Here is a 24,391-nt window from a genome sequence, read left to right as displayed (position 1 = left end):
AGTGCGGAGGTGGCGAGAAGGAGGGCGAGCTTTAATCGGGCCAAGGCGGTGCTTCATAAAAAGAAGATAAAATTTGGAATGCTGCAACCGGCAAGACTGTGGGTCACATATCGAGGGAGGCACCACTACTTTGAGACGGCGGATGAAGCGTGGACTTTTATTGTGGAAGAAAAACTGGAATGAGCGGGTTATTAAAAAGAAAGTTTGAACAAAGTGGTGGGACGAATGTGGGGGGCAAAGAGGGGGTTAAAAAGGGGGGAAAGAGGAGTTTTATGTACTAATCCTGCGATGTGGTAACTTTTCTCTCTTCCACAGGTGGTGATGGGGGGAGGTGGAGGAGATGGGGCGTTGGCCATTGGGGGCGGGGCCAAGGGAGAAGCGCGGGCTTGGTTCCCGCGCTATGATAATCATGGCGGGAATAGAGAAGCAGGAAGGAGGGGGCGTCGCACGGTGCGAGCCGAGGTCACGGGGGGAAGCCGAGGTCGGCCAGAGTTTGCTGACTTCTGGGAGCAACATGGGGGGTGTAACTGCGCTAGTGGGGGATCTAGCGGGGTGGGTGGGAGGGGGGAGTTACTGGGTTGCTGCTGCTGGGGAGAGGGGGGAGCTGGTATGGGCGGGGGGGGCACCGCCTGGGGGAGATACAGCTGCGTGGGAACCGGCTGAGGAGCTGGAAAAAGGGGATGGCTTATCGATAAGCGGGGGGGGGGGGGGGTAGGAAGCCCCCCAACCCGGCTGATCACGTGGAACGTGAGAGGGCTGAACGGGCCGATAAAGAGGGCACGGGTACTCGCACACCTTAAGAAACTTAAGGCAGATGTGGTTATGTTACAGGAAATGCACCTGAAACTGATAGACCAGGTTAGGCTACGCAAAGAATGGGTGGGGCAGGTGTTCCATTCGGGGCTAGATGCGAAAAACAGGGGGGTGGCTATATTAGTGGGGAAGCGGGTAATGTTCGAGGCAAAGACTATAGTGGCGGATAACGGGGGCAGATACGTGATGGTGAGTGGCAAACTACAGGGGGAGACGGTGGTTTTGGTAAACGTATATGCCCCGAACTGGGATGATGCCAATTTTATGAGGCGGATGCTAGGACGCATTCCGGACCTAGAGATGAGAAAGCTGATAATGGGGGGAGATTTTAATACGGTGTTGGAACCAGGGCTGGATAGGTCGAAGTCCAGGACTGGAAGGAGGCCGGCAGCAGCCAAGGTACTTAAAGATTTTATGGAGCAGATGGGAGGTGTAGACCCGTGGAGATTTAGCAGACCCTAGGAGTAAGGAGTTCTCGTTTTTCTCCGATGTCCATAAAGTCTACTCGCGAATAGACTTTTTTGTGCTGGGAAGGGTGTTGATCCCGAAGGTGAGGGGAACGGAGTATACGGCTATAGCCATTTCGGATCACGCTCCACACTGGGTGGACTTGGAGATAGGGGAGGAAACAGGAGGGCGCCCACCCTGGAGAATGGACATGGGACTAATGGCAGATGAGGGGGTGTGTCTAAGGGTGAGTGGGTGCATTGAAAAGTACTTGGAACTCAATGATAATGGGGAGGTCCAGGTGGGAGTGGTCTGGGAGGCGTTGAAGGCGGTGGTTAGAGGGGAGCTGATATCAATAAGGGCACATAAAGGGAAGCAGGAGAGTAAGGAACAGGAGCGGTTGCTGCAAAAACTTTTGAGGGTGGACAGACCATATGCGGAAGCACCGGAGGAGGGACTGTACAGGGAAAGGCAAAGGCAACATGTAGAATTTGACTTGCTGACTACGGGCACTGCAGAGGCACAATGGAGGAAGGCACAGGGTGTACAGTACGAATATGGGGAGAAGGCGAGCAGGTTGCTGGCACACCAATTGAGGAAAAGGGGAGCAGCGAGGGAAATAGGGTGAGTGAGGGATGAGGAAGGAGAGATGGAGCGGGGAGCGGAGAGAGTGAATGGAGTGTTCAAGACATTTTATAAAAAATTATATGAAGCTCAAACCCCGGATGGGAGGGAGAGAATGATGGGCTTCTTGGATCGGCTGGAATTTCCCAAGGTGGAAGAGCAGGAAAGGGTGGGACTGGGAGCACAGATCGAGGTAGAAGAAGTGGTGAAAAGAATTAGGAGCATGCAGGCGGGAAAGGCCCCGGGACCGGATGGATTCCCAGTCGAATTCTATAGAAAATATGTGGACTTGCTCGCCCCGGTATTGACGAGGACCTTTAATGAGGCAAAGGAAAGGGGACAACTGCCCCCGACTATGTCTGAAGCAACGATATCGCTTCTCTTAAAGAAGGAAAAGGACCTGCTACAATGCGGGTCCTGTAGACCTATTTCCTCATAAATGTAGATGCCAAGATCCTGGCCAAGGTAATGGCAATGAGAATAGAGGAATGTGTCCCGGGGGTGGTCCACGAGGACCAAACTGGGTTTGTGAAGGGGAGACAGCTGAACACAAATATACGGAGGCTGTTAGGGGTAATGATGATGGCCCCACCAGAGGGGGAAACGGAGATAGTAGTGGCGATGGATGCCGAGAAAGCATTTGATAGAGTGGAGTGGGATTATTTGTGGGAGGTGTTGAGGAGATTTGGTTTTGGAGAGGGGTATGTTAGATGGGTGCAGCTGTTGTATAGGGCCCCGATGGCGAGCGTGGTCACGAATGGACGGGGATCTGCATATTTTCGGCTCCATAGAGGGACAAGGCAGGGATGCCCTCTGTCCCCATTATTGTTTGCACTGGCGATTGAGCCCCTGGCGATAGCATTGAGGGGTTCCAAGAAGTGGAGGGGAGTACTTAGAGGAGGAGAAGAACACCGGGTATATTTGTATGCGGACGATTTGCTACTATACGTGGCAGACCCGGCGGAGGGGATGCCAGAAATAATGCGGATACTTGGGGAGTTTGGGGATTTTTCAGGGTATAAATTGAACATGGGGAAAAGTGAGTTGTTTGTGGTGCATCCAGGGGAGCAGAGTAGAGAAATAGAGGACCTACCGTTGAGGAAGGTAACAGGGCACTTTCGTTACCTGGGGATCCAGATAGCCAAGAATTGGGGCACATTGCATAGGTTAAATTTAACGCGGTTGGTGGAACAAATGGAGGAGGATTTTAAGAGATGGGATATGGTATCCCTGTCACTGGCAGGGAGGGTGCAGGCGGTTAAGATGGTGGTCCTCCCGAGATTCCTCTTTGTGTTTCAGTGCCTCCCGGTGGTGATCACGAAGGCTTTTTTTAAAAGGATTGAAAAGAGCATCATGGGTTTTGTGTGGGCCGGGAAGACCCCGAGAGTGAGGAAGGGATTCTTACAGCGTAGCAGGGATAGGGGGGGGGCTGGCACTACCGAGCCTAAGTGAGTATTATTGGGCCGCTAATATTTCAATGGTGAGTAAGTGGATGGGAGAGGAGGAGGGAGCGGCGTGGAAGAGATTAGAGAGGGCGTCCTGTAGGGGGACTAGCCTACAGGCTATGGTGACAGCCCCGTTGCCGTTCTCACCGAGGAACTACACCACAAGCCCGGTGGTGGTGGCTACACTGAAGATTTGGGGACAGTGGAGACGGCATAGGGGAAAGACTGGAGCCTTGGGGGGGGGGTCCCGGTAAGAAACAACCATAGGTTTGCCCCGGGGGGAATGGATGGGGGATATGGAATGTGGCAAAGAGCAGGAATAACGCAACTGAAAGATCTGTTTGTGGATGGGAAGTTCGCGAGTCTGGGAGCGCTGACTGAGAAATATGGGTTGCCCCAAGGGAATGCATTCAGGTATATGCAACTGAGGGCTTTTGCGAGGCAACACGTGAGGGAATTCCCGCAGCTCCCGACACGAGGTGCAGGACAGAGTGATCTCAAAGACATGGGTGGGGGATGGTAAGGTGTCAGATATATATAGGGAAATGAGGGACGAAGGGGAGACTATGGTAAATGAACTAAAAGGGAAATGGGAAGAAGAGCTGGGGGAGGAGATCGAGGAGGGGCTGTGGGCAGATGCCCTAAGCAGGGTAAACTCGTCGTCCTCGTGTGCCAGGCTAAGCCTGATTCAGTTTAAGGTATTACACAGGGCGCATATGACTGGAGCACGGCTCAGTAAATTTTTTGGGTTGGAGGATAGGTGTGCGAGGTGTTCGAGAAGCCCAGCGAATCATACCCATATGTTTTGGTCATGCCCGGCACTACAGGGATTTTGGATGGGGGTGACAAAGGTGCTTTCAAAAGTAGTGGGGGTCCGGGTCGAACCAAGCTGGGGGTTGGCTATATTTGGGGTTGCACAAGAGCCGGGAGTGCAGGAGGCGAGAGAGGCCGATGTTTTGGCCTTTGCGTCCCTCGTAGCCCGGCGCAGGATATTGTTAATGTGGAAAGAAGCCAAGCCCCCGGGGGTGGAGACCTGGATAAATGACATGGCAGGGTTTATAAAGCTAGAGCGGATTAAGTTCGTTCTAAGGGGGTCGGCTCAAGGGTTCACCAGCTGGTGGCAACCGTTCGTCGAATACCTCGCAGAAAGATAGATGGAATGGAAAAAAGAAGGCAGCAGCAGCAGCCCAGGATCGGGGGGGGGGGAGGGGAGGAGGAACCAGAAGGACTCTCAGGGTTGTTAATATATACGGTATAATATGTATAGGTCGTTGCGACAGATAATTATATATTGGACTGTTAAATTATGTTTTTGGAGAGTGTTACTTGTGACAAGGCAGTTGACAATTAGGGTTAGTTTTCATTTTTGTTGTTTATTATTTATTCATTTTTTGTTTAGAAAATAGGTCATTGTTATTTGTGTTGTTATAATATTGTGTAAAGGATGCACAATGTACTGTGTTGGTTGACCAAAAATTTTCAATAAAATATTTATATAAAAAAAAAAGAAAGGGAACAAACCTGAAGGCTTTATTAATGGCGCCTCTGCTGTTCTCGCTGGCTCGGTACTCCACAAGCCCAGTGGTAGTGGCAGCCCTGAGAGTGTGGAGGCAATGGATGAAGAACATGAGACTGGAGGGGGCGTCAGTGTGGTCACCTATCTGTGATAACCACTGGTTTGCTCCGGGGAGGCTGGACGAGGGCTTCAGGAGGTGGCAGCGGGCAGGTATTGAGAGATTTGGGGATCTCTTCATTGAGGAGGGTTTCCCGAACTTGGAGGAGCTAGAGGAGGAGTTTGATTTGCCGGGGGAATGGGTTCCGGTATTTCCAAGTGCAGGATTTTGTCCAGTGGCAGTCCTGGGCTTCCCTCGCCTCCCACTAAGGGGGCTGCAGGATAAGATGATGTCAAAAAAAGGGGTTGGGGAGGGGAGGGTCTCGGAAATATATAAGGAACTGATGGAGTGGGAAGGGGTTCCAATTGGGGAATTGAAGAGGAAGTGGGAGGAAGAGCTGGGAGGGGAGTTGGAAGTTGAGTTATGTGAGAAGGCCCTGAGCAGAGTCAATGCAACCTCATCGTGTGCCAGGCTTAGCCTGAACCAATTTAAGGTGGTCCACAGGGCTCATATGACTGTGGCTCGGTTGAGCAGGTGGAGGACAGGTGTGGGAGGTACGGGGGAAGCCCGGTGAATCATGTACATATGTGCTGGGCGTGCCTGAGGCTGAGGGGTTTTTGGCAGTGATTTCCAGATGTCATGTCGATGGTCCTGGAAGTGAGGGTGACTTTGAGTCCAGAGGTGGCAATATTTGGAGTGTTGGAAGATCCCAGGGTGGAGGGGAGAGAGGCCGATGTTTTGGCCTTTGCCTCCCTGGTGGCCCGGAGATGGATTTTGCTGGGCTGGAGGGACTCGGAGCCTCCAAAGTCGGGGGTGTGCAATAGCGACATGGCAGGGTTTCTCAGGCAAGAGAAGATTAAGTTCACCTTAAGGGGTTCACTGCAGGGGTTCGCTCCGAGGTGGCAGCCGTTCATCGACTTCAAGGAGAATTGATGTCAGCAGGAGAGAGGGTTGGGGGGAAAGGGGAGGCATGGAAGTGACGAATATGGGTAGGGAATCTAATGTATGGGTAGTTATGGTCTTAGGGCTGGGGGGTGTTGAGTATGTTATTGTGGGGATTTTGTGTGTGTTGGATCTCTTCGTTTAAAATGTTAAAATTCTAAATGCCTCAATAAAATATTTTCTCAAACAAAAAAAATAATTGCTGTGAAGTTGGGAGTAAGCTACTTGTGTGATTGCTGTGTTTTGGTGAAAGCTTAACAGTACAAAGCAGAGTTTGCCAGTTTTCTGCCTTGGTGTCCAAGTTCAGAAAGACAAATGTCTCAATAATTAGTCATGAGCAGCATCTTTTTCTTTGTGTTTTTCCAATTTTATTGACTTGACGTGCGCATTGCCACTGATTGCATCTGTGGAGTGTTGTACAGCTTGCTATATTTAAAGTCACTGTGCTGAACTAATCATTTGCTAATTCACTGCAGGAAAGGCAAGATCAGTAATTTAAGAAACAAATACACAAAAGAAACTGTAAGGATCCAATTTGTTGAAACCGAGTGCCTCTGGCGCAGTGCCATGTGGAGAACTGCAGCCGTTAATCAAGAAAAGTTGAAACGTTTTGTAAAAGTTTGGGTTCTAAATGTGCTAAATTATGTTGTGTCACAGGCAGCTTGAAACGTACAGTAGTGAAATTTAATTCCAGCAATCTGGCCAGCACTTTATCAGCTTTTTACTAATCAACCAGAATTACCGTGTGACCCCCAAACTGCTATCTTGCACTGAAAAAGCAAGCCGATGGGACTGTCGCCAATGCTGGCTTTGGATAGTTTCCACGTTTCAGCAATTGTTTCGTTTGCCCCACCAGTTATGTAAGGGAACAAGCTTATTAAGTTGAGATAATTTACTGCATTTTCTTTCCTTTTCAACAGGTCCCTTCCACTGACCGGAACGCCCTGAGTTCACTCTGGGGGAAACTAGCATCAGAGATTCTGATGCAGAACTGGGAAGCTGCTATGGAGGATCTAACACGACTCAAAGAAACCATTGATAACAATGTAAGCACCTATCACACTTTCTCCCAAGGTTCGGTTTAGCCAATTTATGGTAGCATAGAATCCCTACAGTGCAGAAGGAGGCCGTTCGGCCCTTTGAATCTGCAGCCACTGTCCGAAAGAGCACCCCACTCGGGACCATTCTATCCCCGTAACCCCACCTAATTTTGGATAATAAGGGACAATTTTGCATGGCCAATCCACCTAACCTGCACAGCTTTGGACTTTGGGAGGAAACTGGAGCACCCGGAGGAAACACGCACAGACACGGGGAGAAAGTGAGCATTTTTCAAATTACAAAATGAGTGCATCAATGTGCTCAGTAGAGTGTGTCTCGTGCAAATGGAGTTATAAAATAGATTTAACCTGCAGATTAAAAGCTTGTTTAATTTCTTTCTCCTAGTCTGTCAGTTCTCCACTTCAGTCTCTTCAACAGAGGACATGGTTAATCCACTGGTCACTCTTTGTCTTCTTCAATCATCCAAAGGGCAGAGACAATATCATTGACCTCTTCCTCTATCAGGCACAGTAAGTACCCCACGCACGCACACGCACTATTTTTCATTGTTAAACTTTGCACGCTACAACGTTTAACACTCCAGTAACGGAAGCACCTTTGTGGGGGATCTAGAACCAGACAGCACGGTTTAAAAACAAGGAATTTCGAATTTAAGTTGGAGATGAAGGGGAATTCCTTCGCTCAAATGGGTTGTTAGTCTTTGGAATTCTCTTTTACAGAAAAGGGAGGAGGCTGGCTCATTGAATATATTCAAGGCTGAATTAGATAGATTTCTGATCTACAAGGCAGTGACAGTTCTGTGGGGTCGACAGGAAAGTGGATTTAAGGCCACAATTAGATCACGCATCATTTTACCGAATGTCAGGACATGCTTGAGGAGCGAATGGCCTACTCTTAGTCCTGTTTATTATGTTCTTACGAAGACTGAAAGTCATGCTTGTTCCTTTCTTGTTATTAACATGTTCTCTAGTTTTCCATTGCAGCTTGGTGCTTTTTCACCCAGGAACTGAAAGACCATTTTGTTGGCCATGACACTTGTCATATGCCATGTTTTTTTTTGTAAAATTGTATTGAAGTCTAGGAAAAGTGGTTCAGCACCAAGTATTATGTTAATTGTAGTCACAGCTTATAACTTGCAGCATCTGCAATTTGTGGCCTTGCAAGCATTATGAGCTTCAGAGCTTGGAAACGAGCCAAAACATTGTTTTGTTATTGAGATCTTGGCTGGTTTCTTAATGGGGGAATATTTCAAATCTTGTCACAATTGTTAATGCAGCTCCCTTTTCTAAATATCCTCAAGAGTCCAAACTTTTCAGTGATGATTTGGAAGTAAACCTGAAATCTAGTTTGCAACTTTCCCTTTATTGAGCTGCTGAGGTTTTAACAGTTTAGTGAAAATCAATCAGCTGACATCCTTGTGGTGGTGACTTGTGAGAATTGCAGATTTCTGCAGGTGGCACCAACTGGTGAGCCATGCAGTCGTGGAGCTCTGTAATAATCATGCATCAAGCTGTAGCAACTAATCTGATAAACGTCCAGGATAGAAAAAAAATCAGGAGAAGGAAGAAGGCTGTTGGAGCTGATCAGAAAACAGTTGGAAGGGATGGTCTCTGAGCAGAGTTTCCCTAGTTGTCATCCAACAGAGCGGTTTAGAAACTAAAGTCATGGAATTGGATCAGGTACTTGTCCAAAGTGTCCCCAGTGTGCATATCGTGCCATTTTAAATTCACAAATTTGTTTGAAGTAACTGGGCACATGTGTCTGGCGTAAAATGTTGACTCCTGATTTAAGAGTACAAAGTGAAAATATTTGGATTTTTTGCAGTTTGAAATTGTCTTCAATTGTTTGGTAAATTTCGTGAAGTTGGGATGGAATGTGTTTTTAAACTTTTCTTTGTCCTGTTACTTTAAACTATATCCAGATTTTCAATCAGCTTGCCTTGCTGGTTGGAAGCAATGCTTCCAATAAACGTTGAATTTTACTGGGTGTATTTGTGGCCCAGTGAATTTTGATGCATAGAAGTAAATTATCTATAAATGTGTTGTTGCTGATCGATTATATGAAGTGAGAGTTATATGAGTGATTGTCGGCATTTTTCCATTTACGCAAGCTGATGGAGGTGCCCCAAGTCAAATCCGTTGGGGATGGGATCGCCTCGTGCACTTCTGCTGGTTGCCGGAGACACCAATCCACGCGAAGCCACAAATGGGGTGTTAGAAGTGGTTATTCACTGCCAATGTGGGTTGTTGTTTTGGTGTTGGTGCCTGTTCCCAAGCAGCTGTAGCTGCTGAACATCATGGTGTTTGCACATCTGCTCTTGGGTAATGTCACCATTGCCCGTCAGCAAATATCTCCCAGATATGAAAATCCATGTTTAGGGCCTTCACTTCTGCTTGCAAGCATCCTTGAAGGCAAGCTTTATGCACCCTACTGGCTCTGTTAACTTGCCAGACAGAAAATACTTGGGTTACCTGCACCTTCCATCAGACAGATGTGCAGAGCCAGTGCAGGCACCTCTGCTTGATGAGTGTCAACATACTTAGCAGTTTTTTGCCTTTGAGAAGATTGCCACATTTGAACATAAGAAATTCGAAGCAGGTGGAGGCCGTTCGGCTCATTAAGTCTCATTGGCCGATCATCTAAGTCTGTGCCATTTCTCCCCCATTATCCCCATATCCCTCTCTGTCTTTGACATCCGGGACCATATTGATTTCTGTCTTGAACATGTTCCACACCCCTCTGGGGTAGAGAATTCCCCATGTTCATCACCCTCTGGGTGAAGAAATTTCCCCCTCTGTCTTAAATGACCTACCCCTTATTCTGAGACTGTCCCTGGTTCTAGACACACCAGCCAGGGGGAACATCCTATCCACATCTACCCTGTCATGCCCCGTAAGATTTTTGTCCTTTCGCAGGATGCCTGCTATGAGGGATAGTTTATGGCATAGATGTACTAAATGGTAGGCACAAAATAGAACTTGTGGAGAATTATGACAAGTTGCATGTTGGTTGGCAGAGTTTGAAATTTTGCGGGAGGTTATGAGCATAATTATACTGCCATGATTATACTGAGGCTACATTGAATGTGAATTGTTCACATACACAGGAAGACCTAGCCAACATTCAGGCTTGGACTGAAGTGACCAAAAGTATTTGTGACACACAATGCCAGGCAATGACTATCTCCAACAAAAGGGCATAATGACCTCTCCTTAACGTTCTTGAACTGCTGCAGTATGTATAGGTGCACTCACTGATCTGTTAGTGAAGGAAAGCAATGTAATTCCAGGCCAGGATGGTGTGACTTGCCACTTGTGTCGGTGGTGCTGGGAGTGGATGTTGAAGGTGGTGAATGGGGTGCCATTCAAGCAGGGCTGCTTTGTCCTGGATGGGGTCGAGCATCCTTGTACCAGCCTCCCCGAACAGGCGCCGGAATGTGGCAACTAGGGGCTTTTCACTAACTTCATTTGAAGCCTACTTGTGACAATAAGCAATTTTTATTTCATTTCATCTCGAGTGTTGTTGGAGCTACAGTCATCCAGGAGTGTGGGGAGTGTTCCATCACACTCCTGAATTGTACCTTGTGGATCATAGAACCATAGGATGCCTACGGTGCAGAAGGGGGGGCCATTCGGCCCATCAACTCCACAGTGACCCTCCGAAAGAGCACCCTAGCCCTGTAACCCAACTAACCGTTGGACACAAAGAGACAATATAGCACAACTAAATCAGTTCAGTTGTGCGAAATAGTGAATGCTGATGTTTTTGATTCTTCAAACATTGTAACTTATTTCTGAGGTCAGATTTTCCATAATGATGGATATATTTGAAAATTAATCAACCATGACCACAGGCATACCAATTGTTCAGAACGTCGGTTGTACTTGTGTTTTATGGAACTTTACCTGTGATGGTGATTCATTAGATATATTTCACATAGTACGGGAAATTGTAAATGTTGTGGTGCTCTGAGTAGCTTCCAACTTACAAGATTAGAAGTTTGCTTGTTTCAAAGCCAGATAAAAAAGAATGATTTGAGCAGCCTGACTGATAATTGCTGAATGACTAACATGCAAGCAGGGGGCTGAATCCTGAAATTCTTTGGTGTGCAGAGCTTCTGCAGTTTCAAATTAATTGTCCATCTTCAGGCACTGTGAATGTATGTGCATGGCCTGTGTATCTGATTGCTGAAAGGGATCTGTTGGTCTCCAGTTAATCAAGGTTCTATCGAGGACATGTGGGAAGCTTTCTAATGTAGACCACATGAGTGCTAAACGCCTACTGCAGTGCATGGTGTGGATGAATCCTGTTCAAATTACAAGATGTCCTGCCTGTTGCAGGCTGTTCTAATTTGCCTTTGAGAGCGTGTCACTGATTCTTAATTGCTCCCCTGTTTCCTGCAGTGCTCTTTTGGTAAAGAAAATTGCTTGCTTATTTTATCTCCACTTTTGGCTCTCAGGAGGTGTTCTTTTTTTTTTGTATGCTTGGCCTGTGGCATTTTAAATACCACTGCTCTATGCTCGTTAAAATGGAATTGAATTAAGCTGTAATGATCTTGTAGCTGTTTCATGTAACCAGTGAGGTTGGATCGAGTGCATTGCTGGGTCCAGGGCTTCTGCTTCCAAGCTGGTAATGTGTAGTTTTGTTAAAAAGACATTGTCCCCCATCTGGCTCTTTCTGGGACTCTCTGCCAAAACCATTTTGAGCATGCAGGAGAGGGGGAGAGCGGGGAGAACAAGACATACGACCGTTTATAGCTTCTACAGTGAAGTTTCTGCGAAACATTTTCTGGTGCACACTGATTCTAGTTATAGTTGTTTGCTAATACAGAACTTAATTATTACTTGGTGGGGGGGAGAGGATACATTTTTTGTGGACGGTTTTGGTCTTGCACTTATCAAGACCATGTAAGGGAAAAACTGTTTATTCGGTATGAGAAGAGAATGCTGATTGTTTGGCAAATGGGCTCTGATGAGTAGAAGCATTGCTCAGGCGACTGCACCGATTGGTGACTGCCAGCTCACTGCCCAGCGTTGTTTGAAATTTAAACCAGGCAGCTTTGACTCTTGATTGGTCAAGGCATTGCTCTGAGGGATGAACCAGCGAAATGCTGTCACTTTCTGTCAGCTGAAACAAGCACAATGCACGTACGTGTGCCTTCTGTCTGCAAAGAAACACAGCCCTGTGTGTTAATAATATATGTAGCTTCCAGGACACACTGCAAGCCCGACTGACCATCTTAAACTGGCTGTCGGTGTAATTCTGAGCACACAGAGGATTATTTGGCAAATGTTGCCTAATCGCGGAATCACATCTAAAGATTTGTAAGCATTGGCTGGTTGTGTAGGGTCTATACCTTGCCCACTGAGACTAGTGGAAGGGACGTGCAGTTTGATATGATCCGCCAGTCTTTGGGATGAATGATCTACATACCCAGAATCTCTCTGACACTGAAATTCACACACCATATTACTCTTGTGTGACAGACGGGACGTCTTTTTGGCTTGACGGCAGCATCCCGTAAGTGGTGAATATCACTCATGTTGCTGCTGCATAGTAGCAGTGTGAAACAGCAAGCTTCACCTGTTGCTCAAATATTTGTGTTCGTTTACCCTTCCAGTGTAATCGGAGGTAGACTGAGCACATTTCAGAGCCAAAGTGACCGCCTTCTGTCTGTTGATGAGTTTGTGAGGAGTGCAGCACAAAGTGATCAGGGAGCCATTATCCTGCTTTGACGTTCCCTATTTCAGCATCAAGCTGTACATGGTGAACAAATGGATCGGGTCTTATTTACGAGGTCGCTAATAAGGCCAATCTTCTATTGCGTGGAATTGTAAGAATCCCAAAGCTTGTATTGATCAGTGAAGGTGGGCTTGCGATAGACTGTGGTAAAGAACCCCAGCCAGATTTCTCAACTAGTACGTCAAGGAAAGTGAGTTCATTTGACTGCTCCATTTCAAATGTGCATTTGAGTGCAGGATGGAGTCCATTAAGGCACGTGGGGAAATTATTACCTGCTGCTGTGGATTCAAATGCAGCAGACTTATCATCCACATTTTGGAAATTAGCAAAAGGTAGGAGGCTAGTTGTCATTCCGTTGAAGACACGTTTTCATGGAACCCAACAAAGATGTTGGCGAGATTTCCCTTGCATCACATTTTTGTCAATGCACTGAAGAGTGCAAGTCAAAAGCTTTGCCAAAAAATGTCTCCTAATCTCAGTCCTAAATGATCGGCCCCTTCATCCTGAGGCTGGTTTTGATTTCCCGATCAGTGGAAACAATCTCTCAGCATCCACCCTGTCAAACCCTTTCATAATCTTGTAGATCACCTCTCATTCTTCTCGACTTCAGAGAATATAATCCCAATTTACTCAGCCTCTCATCGTAAGACAACTCCCTCATCCTGGTGAATCTTCACCGTATCACCTCCAATGCAAGTGTTTTCGTTCTTAAATGTGGAGATCAAACTGCACAAAGTATTCCAGATATAATCTCGCCAAACCCTACACAACAGTGTTCCTCTACTTAATCCCTTTGCAATAAAAGCCAACATGCATGCCTTTTGCCAATTGCTTGCCACATCTGCATGTTAACTTCCTGTGTTTCTTGTACAGCACACCTAAATCTCTTTGAACACCAACACTTACAAGTTTCACACCTTTGGAACAAATATTCTGCTTTTCTATTCTTGCGACCAAACTGAATAACCTCACACTCAACATTATACTCCATCTCCCATCTTGTTGCCCACTCACTTAACCTGTCTATATCTCTTTGCAACCTCTGTGTGCTCCCCACAGCTTACCTTCTCACCTAGCTTGGTGCTATCAAGAAAGTTTGATACATTACTCTCTGTCTCTGCATCCAAGTCATTAATATTGAATCAGTAAATCGCTGAGGCCCCAGAATTGATTCTTGTGGAGAGATTTAAAGGGAGATTTAATAGAAACATTCAGAATTGAGGGAATTTGAAATATTAAATAGGAGCAACTGTTTCTACTGGGAAATGGACCAGATGTGGAATATTTAAGAAATTTGGCAATAGAACCTGAGGGAGACGTGGAAATGTTGTTACTCGCAGCGTTGTTATTGTCTGGAATTCATTGCCTGAAAGGGTGCTGAAAGTACTCTGAAAGTACACTGAAAGTACACTCAATAGGAACTTTCGAAAGGAAATCGAATCAATACCTGAAAAGGCAAGAATTTACAGGATTTTTAGAAAAGAGCAGCAAAGAGTGGGACCCAATTGAATAGCTCTTGCAAAGAGCTGGCACAAGGACGATGGGCTGAATAGTCCCTGTGCTGCGTGATTCCAATATTACAGAATATCAGTCTACCCAGAAGCGATGTAGCTGTGAATTCTCAAGAATCAGAAGGAGGAAATCGTATTTTGGTTGATATTTTCAGAGCATCATAATAACAGATAAGTGGGATTGAAGGATGACAAACCGGTTCAATATTCCGAAATGGAGTAAAACCCAAGTCAAATCAATTTGTCTAACTTCCACGGTGGGGACTGTGCTTGGGGGACATTGTGTTGGGTATCACAGAGTATAACCCCTCCTTCTGCTTGTGAAGTAAAATTGAGCATTTGAAGTAGTTTTCTCGTCAAACCTTACTCTAAACCTTTTACCTTTGGCTTGTCTGACAATGATTTGGAAAAACAACCGCTTAATTTGAGTGGCGGAGAAGATCTGGCCAGACCCCGAGGGAGTATCAGGGCCCTACGTCAAATAAGTTGCAGACACTTATCCATTAAATAATTCCTGTAAGACCTTGCCTTTAAGATGATGCAATTGCCTGAGAATCGTCCTGAGAGGTGGTCCTCCCAAGCTGGGTGTGCAGTAACAGCTACGGGTTTCTCCCTTAGGACTATTAATTCAAATTGCAGGCTTGTCCAAAAAAATAAAAAACTAGGAATAGAAAAGTTCTGAAATGGTGTTCCAGGACGCATAATCAAATGTATAGTATGCCGAGTCTTGCTGTGAAACGTCATTTGTTATGGTGTTAATGATTACAACCGTTGTCATTGCCCAGGATTTGTGATGTACCAGTGGGAGAATGGGCAAGATGTTTTTGTGTGTGTGTGTGTGTGTGTGTGTGTGTGTGTGTGGTCTTTGTACATTTGAGTACATATTCAGGGAGGTTCTGAGGCTGTTGGGCAGCACGGTAGCACTGTGGTTTCACAGCGCCAGGGTCCCAGGTTCGATTCCCCGCTGGGTCACTGAAATGAAATGAAATGACAATCACTTATTGTCACAAGTAGGCTTCAATGAAGTTACGGTGAAAAGCCCCTAGTCGCCACATTCCGGCGCCTGTTCGGGGAGGCTGGTACGGGAATTGAACCGTGCTGCTGGCCTGCTTTGGTCTGCTTTCAAAGCCAGCTCTTTAGCCCTGTGCTAAACCAGCCCCTTGTGTGTGCGAAGTATGCACGTTCTCCACGTGTCTGCATGGGTGTCCTCCGGGTGCTCCAGTTTCCTCCCACAGTCCAAAGACATGTAGGTTAGGTGGATTGGCCATGATAAATTGCCCTTGGTGACCAAAAAAAAAAGGTTTGATGAGGTGATTGGGTTACGTGGATAGGGTGGAAGTTGGTCGTTGCAGACTCGATGGGCCGAATGGCCTCCTTCTGCACTGTATGTTCTATGTTGTGCCTTTAGATGTACTGATAAATTCATTTTATATTGGTAAAAGGGTCCAGTAAATCCATTGCACCAAACCTGCCCCGTATGTGTGAATAGTAGAGGAACTGCAAAGTGCAAGAGGCTGTGCACTTCTGCTGAGGGGTTGGTTGTCCGCTCTAAATACCTTCATATTTTAGGGAAGTATCATCCGTGTTCTACTCTGGTGTCATGCCTGATTGCGGCCTGGAAGTGATGGGCACTTAGAAGTGGCAGGTTCTTTTCATTCCTCTCCCTGTGTGGGCCCATGCCTGCTCTGCAGTATTCTTCATTCTTTGGTGAGTTGAGTAAACCTCCACCCCCAAGTCCTGTGGTATCTCTTTGAAGCTTACACATAGAATATCTACAAGAGAACCTCGTGGTGCTTTTACCCTGCTTTCTTTTCCTTGAAGGCTGTAACTCTTTGGGTGCCTCTCCGGAATCACTGAGGTGGGATGAGTAACTCATTTTGTAGAATGCCATGGGCTCGGATCAGAAGCATATCCGAGAGTTATAGCCTCGCTGTTCTCTTGCAGATTCAGTTGAATGAGTTCTGTGGGTATTGCTGATTTATTCTGTGTCAACATAAGATGAAATCTTTGTGTTAGAATTTAGTTGGCTTTCATTATATGAAAAGCAGATTGTGCTTTTGATGAAGTTTAAATTTGGTAGTTTCCGTGATGTAAATAGCAGCATTGCTGCTTCGTTTGAAGCGTTTGGTCTACTCCATTGTTTAGGACTGTCTTTTTGATGTCAGCATGTGAAATGTTTGTATCTTCCTGTTGATGGGATATTTCCGTTTTAAACATTTCCTGTCTCTATGCATGAGTTCTGATTGGAGAAACCCTGAAGCAATGCTGATTGGATGGTCTCACACTGATGAAACAAGTCATGTGGTTAACAACAATCAATCACATTCTCACTCCGTTTCCAGTCAACCTCGCCTTTTCAGCTTTTAGCCTTGAGTTCTGGAGCAGAGTTCTACTGGACTCAAGTTTCACCCTGTTTCTCTCCCCACAGATGCTGGCAGACATGCTGAATTTTTCCAGCACTTTGTTTTTATCTGAGACCTCCAGCATCTGCAGTATTTTGTTTTCATTTCACTATCAGTCCCTGACCTTCGTCAGAGAAAACATATTGTGAAAGAAAGGTATTGCCGGCTCTGCAAGCATGTGCTGAGACCCTGCTGCCTAAGACCACCCTTTCCTGCTGCCCCTAATTCCCACCCATTCGAGACATTGAACCCAGTCTGCCTCTTTCAGGTGCACCCTTTTACAACTGGCGACGAGACCTCCACAGGTCCTCGCTTCTCCCTTTGGATAATGTCGGAGAAAATCAACATGCCTGAGTCCCATGGAGTTTTTCTGGGAAACAGGTGTTTGAAGAATTAGTAAATATCTGGATTTAAACTCTGGAAGCGATGCTGTCGAGGAATTTTTCTTTAGGAATTCTTTCAATACCAATTTAACTAAGTGAGAGTCCCCACAAAAGGCTGGCGATGAACCAAGTTTCAAGAGCACAGACGCGCAAAGAGGCTATGGGATAGCAAGGACTTTAAATTCTTGCATAATGAGTTGCAGCTTGCATTTCTATAATGTAGGAAGCAACCTAAGGCACTTCACAGAAGCACAATCAATCAAAAGTTGACACTGAAAGGAAGGAGGTACTGGAACATGGAACTGAAAGGAAGGAGGAGATTCTAGAACACGGAACTGAAAGGAAGGAGGAGATTCTAGAACACGGAACTGAAAGGAAGGAGGAGAAACTAGAACATGGAACTGAAGAAAGAGGAGATTCTCGAACATGTAACTGAAAGGAAGGAGATGATTCTAGAACACGGAACTGAAAGGAAGGAGGAGAAACTAGAACATGGAACTGAAAGGAAGGAGGAGATTCTAGAACACGGAACTGAAAGGAAGGAGGAGAAACTAGAACATGGAACTGAAGAAAGAGGAGATTCTCGAACATGTAACTGAAAGGAAGGAGATGATTCTAGAACATGGAACTGAAAGGAAGGAGGAGAAACTAGAACATGGAACTGAAAGGAAGGAGGAGATTCTAGAACATGGAACTGAAAGGAAGGAGGAGATTCTAGAACATGGAACTGAAAGCTTGGGCTGAGGTATGTGTTGGAGATTTTCTTTTCCAAGAAGGAAGAGAGGGGTTCGGTTTAGGACAGTTTTGGGGAATTATTGGATGGTGGCATGGTTGTCAGTAATGGGCTGAAGGCAATAAGAATTGGAAGAAAGCAGATTTCCCAAGAGAGGTTGTATGCCTGGAGATCAGAGATAGGGAGGGGATTGGCCATGGAGCGATTTGAACATGATACAAGTTTTAAAAGCAAAACATTTGCAGACCTAGAGTCAGTGGAGGTCAGTGAGCGAAAGGGTGATGGTGAATGGAATGCAGCTTCTACTGCACCTCAAAGCCCTCTTATGACCCCCTCAGAGCGAACTTAATCTTCTCCAGCCACAGAAAGTCGTACAATCCCCCTGCCAGGCTTCCACCCCTGGCGGTGCCTCTCACCTCCAATTCAAAAGGGCCCTTCGCCAGGCAATCAGGGAGGTGTAAGCTGCATCATCGTACCCCTTCTACTCCAGCAGCTCCGGTTCTCCCGAAACCCCAAAGATTGCCACCGTAAGTCCGGTCTGACCTCAGCCCCCGCTATCCTACCCAGCGTCCCGAACACCGCCTATCAAAAGCTCTCCAGCTTCTCGTGTACCAGAACGTGTGAGCAGATTTGCTGGCCCCCGCCCACACTTCTTATACCCATCTGTCACCCCTTGGAAGAACCCACTCATCCTTGCCCGAGTCATATGCACCACCTTGAACTGAATCAAGCTCATCCTCGTGCAGGAAGAGGTTGAGTTTAATGAACCCCATTTCTAACTATACAGACGTGGCCTACATAGATATATAGGAGCAGGAGCAGGAGGAGGCCATTCAGCCCTTCGAGCCTGCTCTGCCATTCATCACCATCATGGCTGATGATCCAACTCAATAGCCCAATCCTGCTTTCTCCCCATAGCCTTTGATCCCATTCGCCCTGACTGCTATATCTAGCTGCCTCTTGAATATATTCAAAGCTGACTTCAGGTTGCGGCTATGTGGAGCTAAGTTGCACATTCGGCAGCTCCCACTAAAAACTGACTTTTGGGCTCTTTTCAGGGCCCCCAACGGCATTCTTTCGATGTTTCCCGGTGTGGGAAGGAGATTGCAAGAGTTCCCCGACAGTGTATGGCTTGGACCAGGAGCGGGGCGACTAAAAAAAGTGGTGGTGAACCCAAAGAAGGTGCGAGGGAAGAAGAGCAAGATGGCGGCGGGTGGGGACCAGGCATCGTGGATGCAGTGGGCGCAGGAGCAGCAGGAGGTTATCCAGCGCTGCTTCAGGGAGATTAAAGCGGACCTGCTGGAGCCGATGAAGGCTTCTATAGACAAGCTGCTGGAGACACAGACGGCCCAGGGGGTGGCGATCCGCGAGGTCCGACAAAAGGTCTCCGATAATGAGCACGAGATCTTCGGCCTGGCGGTAAAGGTTTAGGCGCACGAGGCGCTCCACAAGAAATGGCAGGAATGGTTCGAGGAGATGGAGAATCGGTTGAGGCGGAAGAATTTGCGGATCCTGGGCCTCCCGGAGGGGCTGGAGGAGTCGGACGTGGGGGCCTATGTGGTTACCATGCTAAACTTGCTGATGGGAGCGGGGTCCTTCTAGGGGCCCCTGGAGCTGGAAGGGTCCCATAGAGTGCTGGCGAGGAGGCCCAAGGCTAACGAGCCGCCGCGGGCGGTGCTGGTGCGGTTTCATCGGTTCGCTGATCGGGAGTGCGTGCTCAGGTGGGCCAAGAAAGAGAGGAGCAGCAGGTGGGAGAAGGCGGAGGTTCGAATATACCAGGACTGGAGTGCGGAGGTGGCGAAGAAGAGGGCCGGGTACAATCGGGCGAAGGAGGTGCTGCACAGAAAGGGGGTGAAGTTTGACATGCTGCAGCCGGCGCGACTGTGGGTCACCTATAAGGACCGGCACCATTACTTTGAGTCTCCGGAGGAGGCGTGGGCCTTTGTCCAGGCCGTGAAACTGGACACAAACTGAGGGTCGGGATGGGTGGTCGGGGATTGTTGTTGGGGTGTTACACTTTGAGGGGGGGTTCTTTGCTCTTATTTCTGTTTGGTTCGATGAGGGTGGTTAGGGTGGGTTGGGCACTGTATTGGTTGGGTCTGTCGGGTGGGCTCTTGGAGGGGGGTAAGTAAATGGAGTAGGGGTGGATGGCCGGTAGGGGGGATGGGGCCCCGCAGGGGGAGGGCGAGGCGCGAGTCGGGGGTGAGGGGACTGGGCCTGTAAAAGGAGCTGCAACAGGGGTGGAGGAGCCGGGCATGTGGAAAGCGCGGGCTTTTTCCCGCGCTGGAGGGGGCGGGGCCGCAAGGATTGTTTCCCGTGCTTGGGATGGAAGGGGGAGGCGGAGAGTCTGTGGATGGGTAATGGAGGAGGAGGCTATGTCCCACAATGGGAGGAGTCGGGAGTAGCCGGGGTCAGCATGAGTCAGCTGACTTGCGTGAGTGCAATGGGGGAGTAAAGCAGCCAGGAGGGGTCCTAGCTGGGGGGGGAACCGGGATGCTGCTGCTATGGTCAAGGGGGAGCTGGAGCGAGTAGAGGGGGTTGTGACGGGGGTCTGCCGCCGTGGGGCGCGGGCGCGTGGCTGGCCAAGGAGGGGTAATGGCTAGTCGGCGGGGGAGGGGGGCGGGTGGCCCTCCGATCCGGCTGATGACCTGGAATGTAAGGGGACTGAATGGGCCGGTCAAGCGGGCCTGGGTGTTCGCGCACCTGAAGGGGCTGAAGGCAGATGTGGTCATGCTCCAGGAGACGCCCCTGAAGGTGGCAGACCAGGTAAGATTGAGGAAGGGGTGGGTAGGTCAGATGTTTCACTCCGGGTTGGATGCCAAAAATCGGGGTGTGGCAATCTTGGTGGGAAAGAGGGTGTCGTTCGAGGCGTCGAGCATTGTGACAGACAATGGCGGCAGGTACGTAATGGTAAGTGGTAAGCTGCAAGGGGAGAGGGTGGTGCTGGTCAATGCGTACGCCCCGAACTGGGACGATGCGGGTTTCATGCGGCGCATGTTGGGTCGGATCCCGGACTTGGAAGTGGGAGGCCTGATAATGCGGGGGGGGACTTTAACACGGTGTTGGATCTGGCACTGGATCGCTCCAGGTCTCGGACGGGTAGGAAGCCGGTGGCGGCTAAGGTGCTGAGGGGGTTTATGGACCAGATGGGAGGGGTGGACCCTTGGAGAGTTGCAAGGCCGGGGGCTTGGGAATTTTCATTCTTCTCGCATGTCCATAAGGCTTATTCTCGGATTGACTTCTATATTATGCGTAGGGCGCTGATAGCGAGAGTAGAGGATACCGAGTACTCGGCGATAGCCATTTCGGATCACGCCCCGCATTGGGTAGACCTAGAGCTGGGGGAGGAGAGGGATCCGCGCCCGTTGTGGCGCTTGGAGGTGGGGCTGTTGGCGGACAAGGAGCTGAGTGAGTGGGTCCGAGGAAGCATAGAGAGATACCTGGAGGCCAACGATAACGGGGAGGTCCGAGTGGGGATGGTATGGGAGGCGCTGAAGACGGTGGTTAGGGGAGAGCTGATCTCCATTAGGGCCCACAAGGAGAGGAGAGAGCAGAGGGAGAGAGAGCAGAGGGAGAGGGAGAGGCTGGTGGGGGAGATGGTGAGGGTAGACAGGAGGTGCCGGAGGAGGGACTGCTGAGGAAGAGGTGTAGCCTCCAGGCCAAATTCGACATGTTGACCACCAGGAAGGCGGAGGTGCAGTGGAGCAAGGCCCAGGGGGCGATTTAGGAGTATGAGGAAAAGGCAAGTCGGATGCTGGCGCATCAGCTTCGGAAGCGGGACGCAGTTAGGGAGATCGGGAGAGTTACGGATAGGGGAGGGAGTGTGGTACGGAGTGGGGTTGACATCAATGGGGTCTTCAGGGACTTTTATGAGGAATTGTATCAGTCCGAGCCCCCACGGGAGGAGGGTGGGATGGGCCGTTTTCTGGACCAATTGAGGTTTCCGAAGGTGGAGGAGGGACTGGTAGCGGGATTGGGGGCTCCGATTGGGCTGGAGGAGCTGGCCAAAGGGATAGGGAGCATGCAGGCGGGGAAGGCACTGGAGTTGGACGGTTCCCCGGTCGAATTCTACAAGAAATATGTGGACCTGTTGGGCCCGTTGCTAGTTAGGACCTTCAACTAGACAAGGGAGGGGGGGGGGGGGCTTTCCCCCCGACAATGTCCCAGGCACTGATCTCCTTGATCCTGAAGCGGGACAAGGATCCCCTGCAGTGTGAGTCTTACAGGCCGATTTGATTGTTAAATGTAGATGCCAAGGTGCTGGCGAAGGTCTTAGCCATGAGAATTGAGGATTGTGTGCTACAGGTGATCCACGAAGACCAGACGGGATTCGTGAAGGGGAGGCAGTTGAACGCGAATGTGCGGAGGCTCCTGAACGTTATTATGATGCTGGCGGGGGAGGTGGCGATAGTGGTGGCGTAAAATGGATTAACTTGTGGACTTCTCATAAGAATATCAAATTTTTCAAACAACTTAGGCAGTGACTCTGAAAATTTCCAATTGGGGCTGGTCTGCAGTGTAAAGGTAGATCAAGGGATAAATTGTTCAATTTGATCACTTCAATGTTTGTAGTTTTAAAAATAAATACAGGATTCATGCACGTTTCAATTAATTGATGAAGATTGCAGAGGAAGTTTCAATGGACAGTGGATTTGAAGAGTGTTCCACTTAATTTTCTTCAGCTAAAAAAAAGGACGGTGCAGGAGTTTGCCATCTTAGCTTTTATAATTCATTAATAAAGCTATACATAACTGATGTACAAATAGTTTTCTCACTTACATTGCAAAGATGCAAGAAGTAGTGCTTTTGATTTCAACTATCATTTATATAAAATGGGTTGAGAGAGCAGACTGCAGTGTTGCTATTGGTTGCACTCTTGCCTTTGAGTCACAAGGTTCTGGGCCAAGTACCACCCCAGGGCTTGAGTGCAGAAATGAAGGCTGATGCTCCAGTGCAGCACTGAGGGGGTGCTGCACTGTTGTGAGGTTGCTGTCTTTCAGACGAGAATTTAAACCAAAACCTCATCTGCCTATTCGAGTGGATGTAAAAGATCCCGTGCCATTACTTCAGAGAACAGGGGAGTTAACCCCAGTGTCCTGGCCAATGTTTATCTGCTCAGTTAACATCACACAAAAATAGATCAGCTCGACGTTATCACATTACTTGTTTGTGGGAACTTGCTGTGTCTATGTTAGCTATCCCGTTTCCTACATCACAGCAGTAACTGCACTTCAAGAATTCCATTGGCTGTGAAGTGCTTTGAACCACCCAGTGCTCATGAACAGTGCCATGTAACTGCAATTCCTTTATCCCCATTCTATTATGGGTCGGATTTCCAAAATATATATTGGGTGATGAACAGTAACAAGGGTCATGAATTTTTGTTTTAATTAGGTTTTGCTGGAGGAGTGTGGGGCTGCCATTAATATAGAACCCATTCACTTGCTGTTTCAGCCTGGTCTAATCGTCAGTGGCCGGGGAATGTTATTATCCCAAGCTGCACAATGTTTCGAGGTCTCTGACATTTATCAGAATACTACACCACTTTTGCTTTCAATATTAGACCCCAATAATCAGACTTTAGATGTGTGTGTGTCAATTTTATTTTTAAAAAATTGGCGATTGTATTATTTCCCATGTTTTGATTTAAATATGAAAGAAGATGAAACTTGAAGTGTATTAGTCTAAGATTTATTTCATGCCTTTATGGCTGCAAAGCATTTCCAGGCTCTTCATAGAAGTGGAAGCAATGGCATAGGTGGCAGGGTAAAGGAGAGAAGCATTAATCAGGGTGACCGAAAACTCTAATCAAGTTGTTGGGGTAAGGGAGTGGTCCTAAATCAGGAGATTTTGGTGGTGGGGTGGTCACAGGCACTGTTTTGTAGACAGCAGTTTGGTATTAAGGGGAAATGAGGGGTTCTGCTTGCAGGTCAGGGGCATTGAAACAGGATTATGTAACTTTGGCTGTCCTTGACCTGTTTGTGTGCTGTCATTGCATTTCAATGCCAAAAAGTCTGTGCTGCTAGAGTGGCTGCATCATCACCTGATTCGACTTCTGTGTCTCATGCAAGGATTGCATTCGAGGTTTGATATTGAGACTCAAGATAGTGATTTGACGGTAAAGTAATACCTGAGAGTAGGCATTAAAAGCTGAGTGAAACCAGCTTCAAAGGCAATTAGTGGCAGTGAATCGTCCACAGCTGACCTGTAATGTAGGTACTAATATGATAGTTGATATATTTGTAATTGAATACTGTACTATTTGGATATTATGTCATATCTTTAGCTAGAGACTTGGGTCAAACTTATACATGAACTTTTCATTTGGACTCTGTTGAGATTTTCGAATCCGTTTTCTCACTACAATATTGTACTAGAAATAGATGCAGTAAGTGCGTCATTTACATTATAATATTGATATTCTCCCAGTGTACAAAGTATGTGGTTTAGATAATGTGTCTGAGCTAATATCATTTGAGTGCAGGTTCAGTGCAGTGACTGTTAGATGTCAAGAAATTTGTTAATGTATAAAATATATATATATATATATATAAAAGAGGTCGGTTATTCAAGCTCCTTCAGCTGACATTGAATGGACATAGTTCTGAGCATTATGGGCTGATGTGGTTCTTGGTTCTAGTTCTATAATCCCATTTCCATGCTGCTGGTTTGGA

At 47.6% G+C, this 24,391-nt stretch overlaps 1 protein-coding gene across 1 annotated transcript in view; it reads left to right on the top strand.

The window, feature by feature from the left end:
- The window catches only part of eif3eb (eukaryotic translation initiation factor 3, subunit E, b), a 173,713-nt gene that overhangs the window by 41,375 nt on the left and 107,947 nt on the right, over positions 1-24,391 (top strand). The window contains exons 6-7 of the mRNA XM_072466877.1: positions 6,805-6,930; positions 7,331-7,455. Coding sequence (XP_072322978.1) covers positions 6,805-6,930; positions 7,331-7,455 — 251 coding nt within the window. The remainder of the gene's footprint in view (positions 1-6,804; positions 6,931-7,330; positions 7,456-24,391) is intronic.

Source organism: Scyliorhinus torazame, chromosome 11 (assembly GCF_047496885.1).
Source record: "Scyliorhinus torazame isolate Kashiwa2021f chromosome 11, sScyTor2.1, whole genome shotgun sequence".
Taxonomy (NCBI): Eukaryota; Metazoa; Chordata; class Chondrichthyes; order Carcharhiniformes; family Scyliorhinidae; genus Scyliorhinus; species Scyliorhinus torazame.
This window is presented reverse-complemented; position numbering and strand designations above follow the sequence as displayed.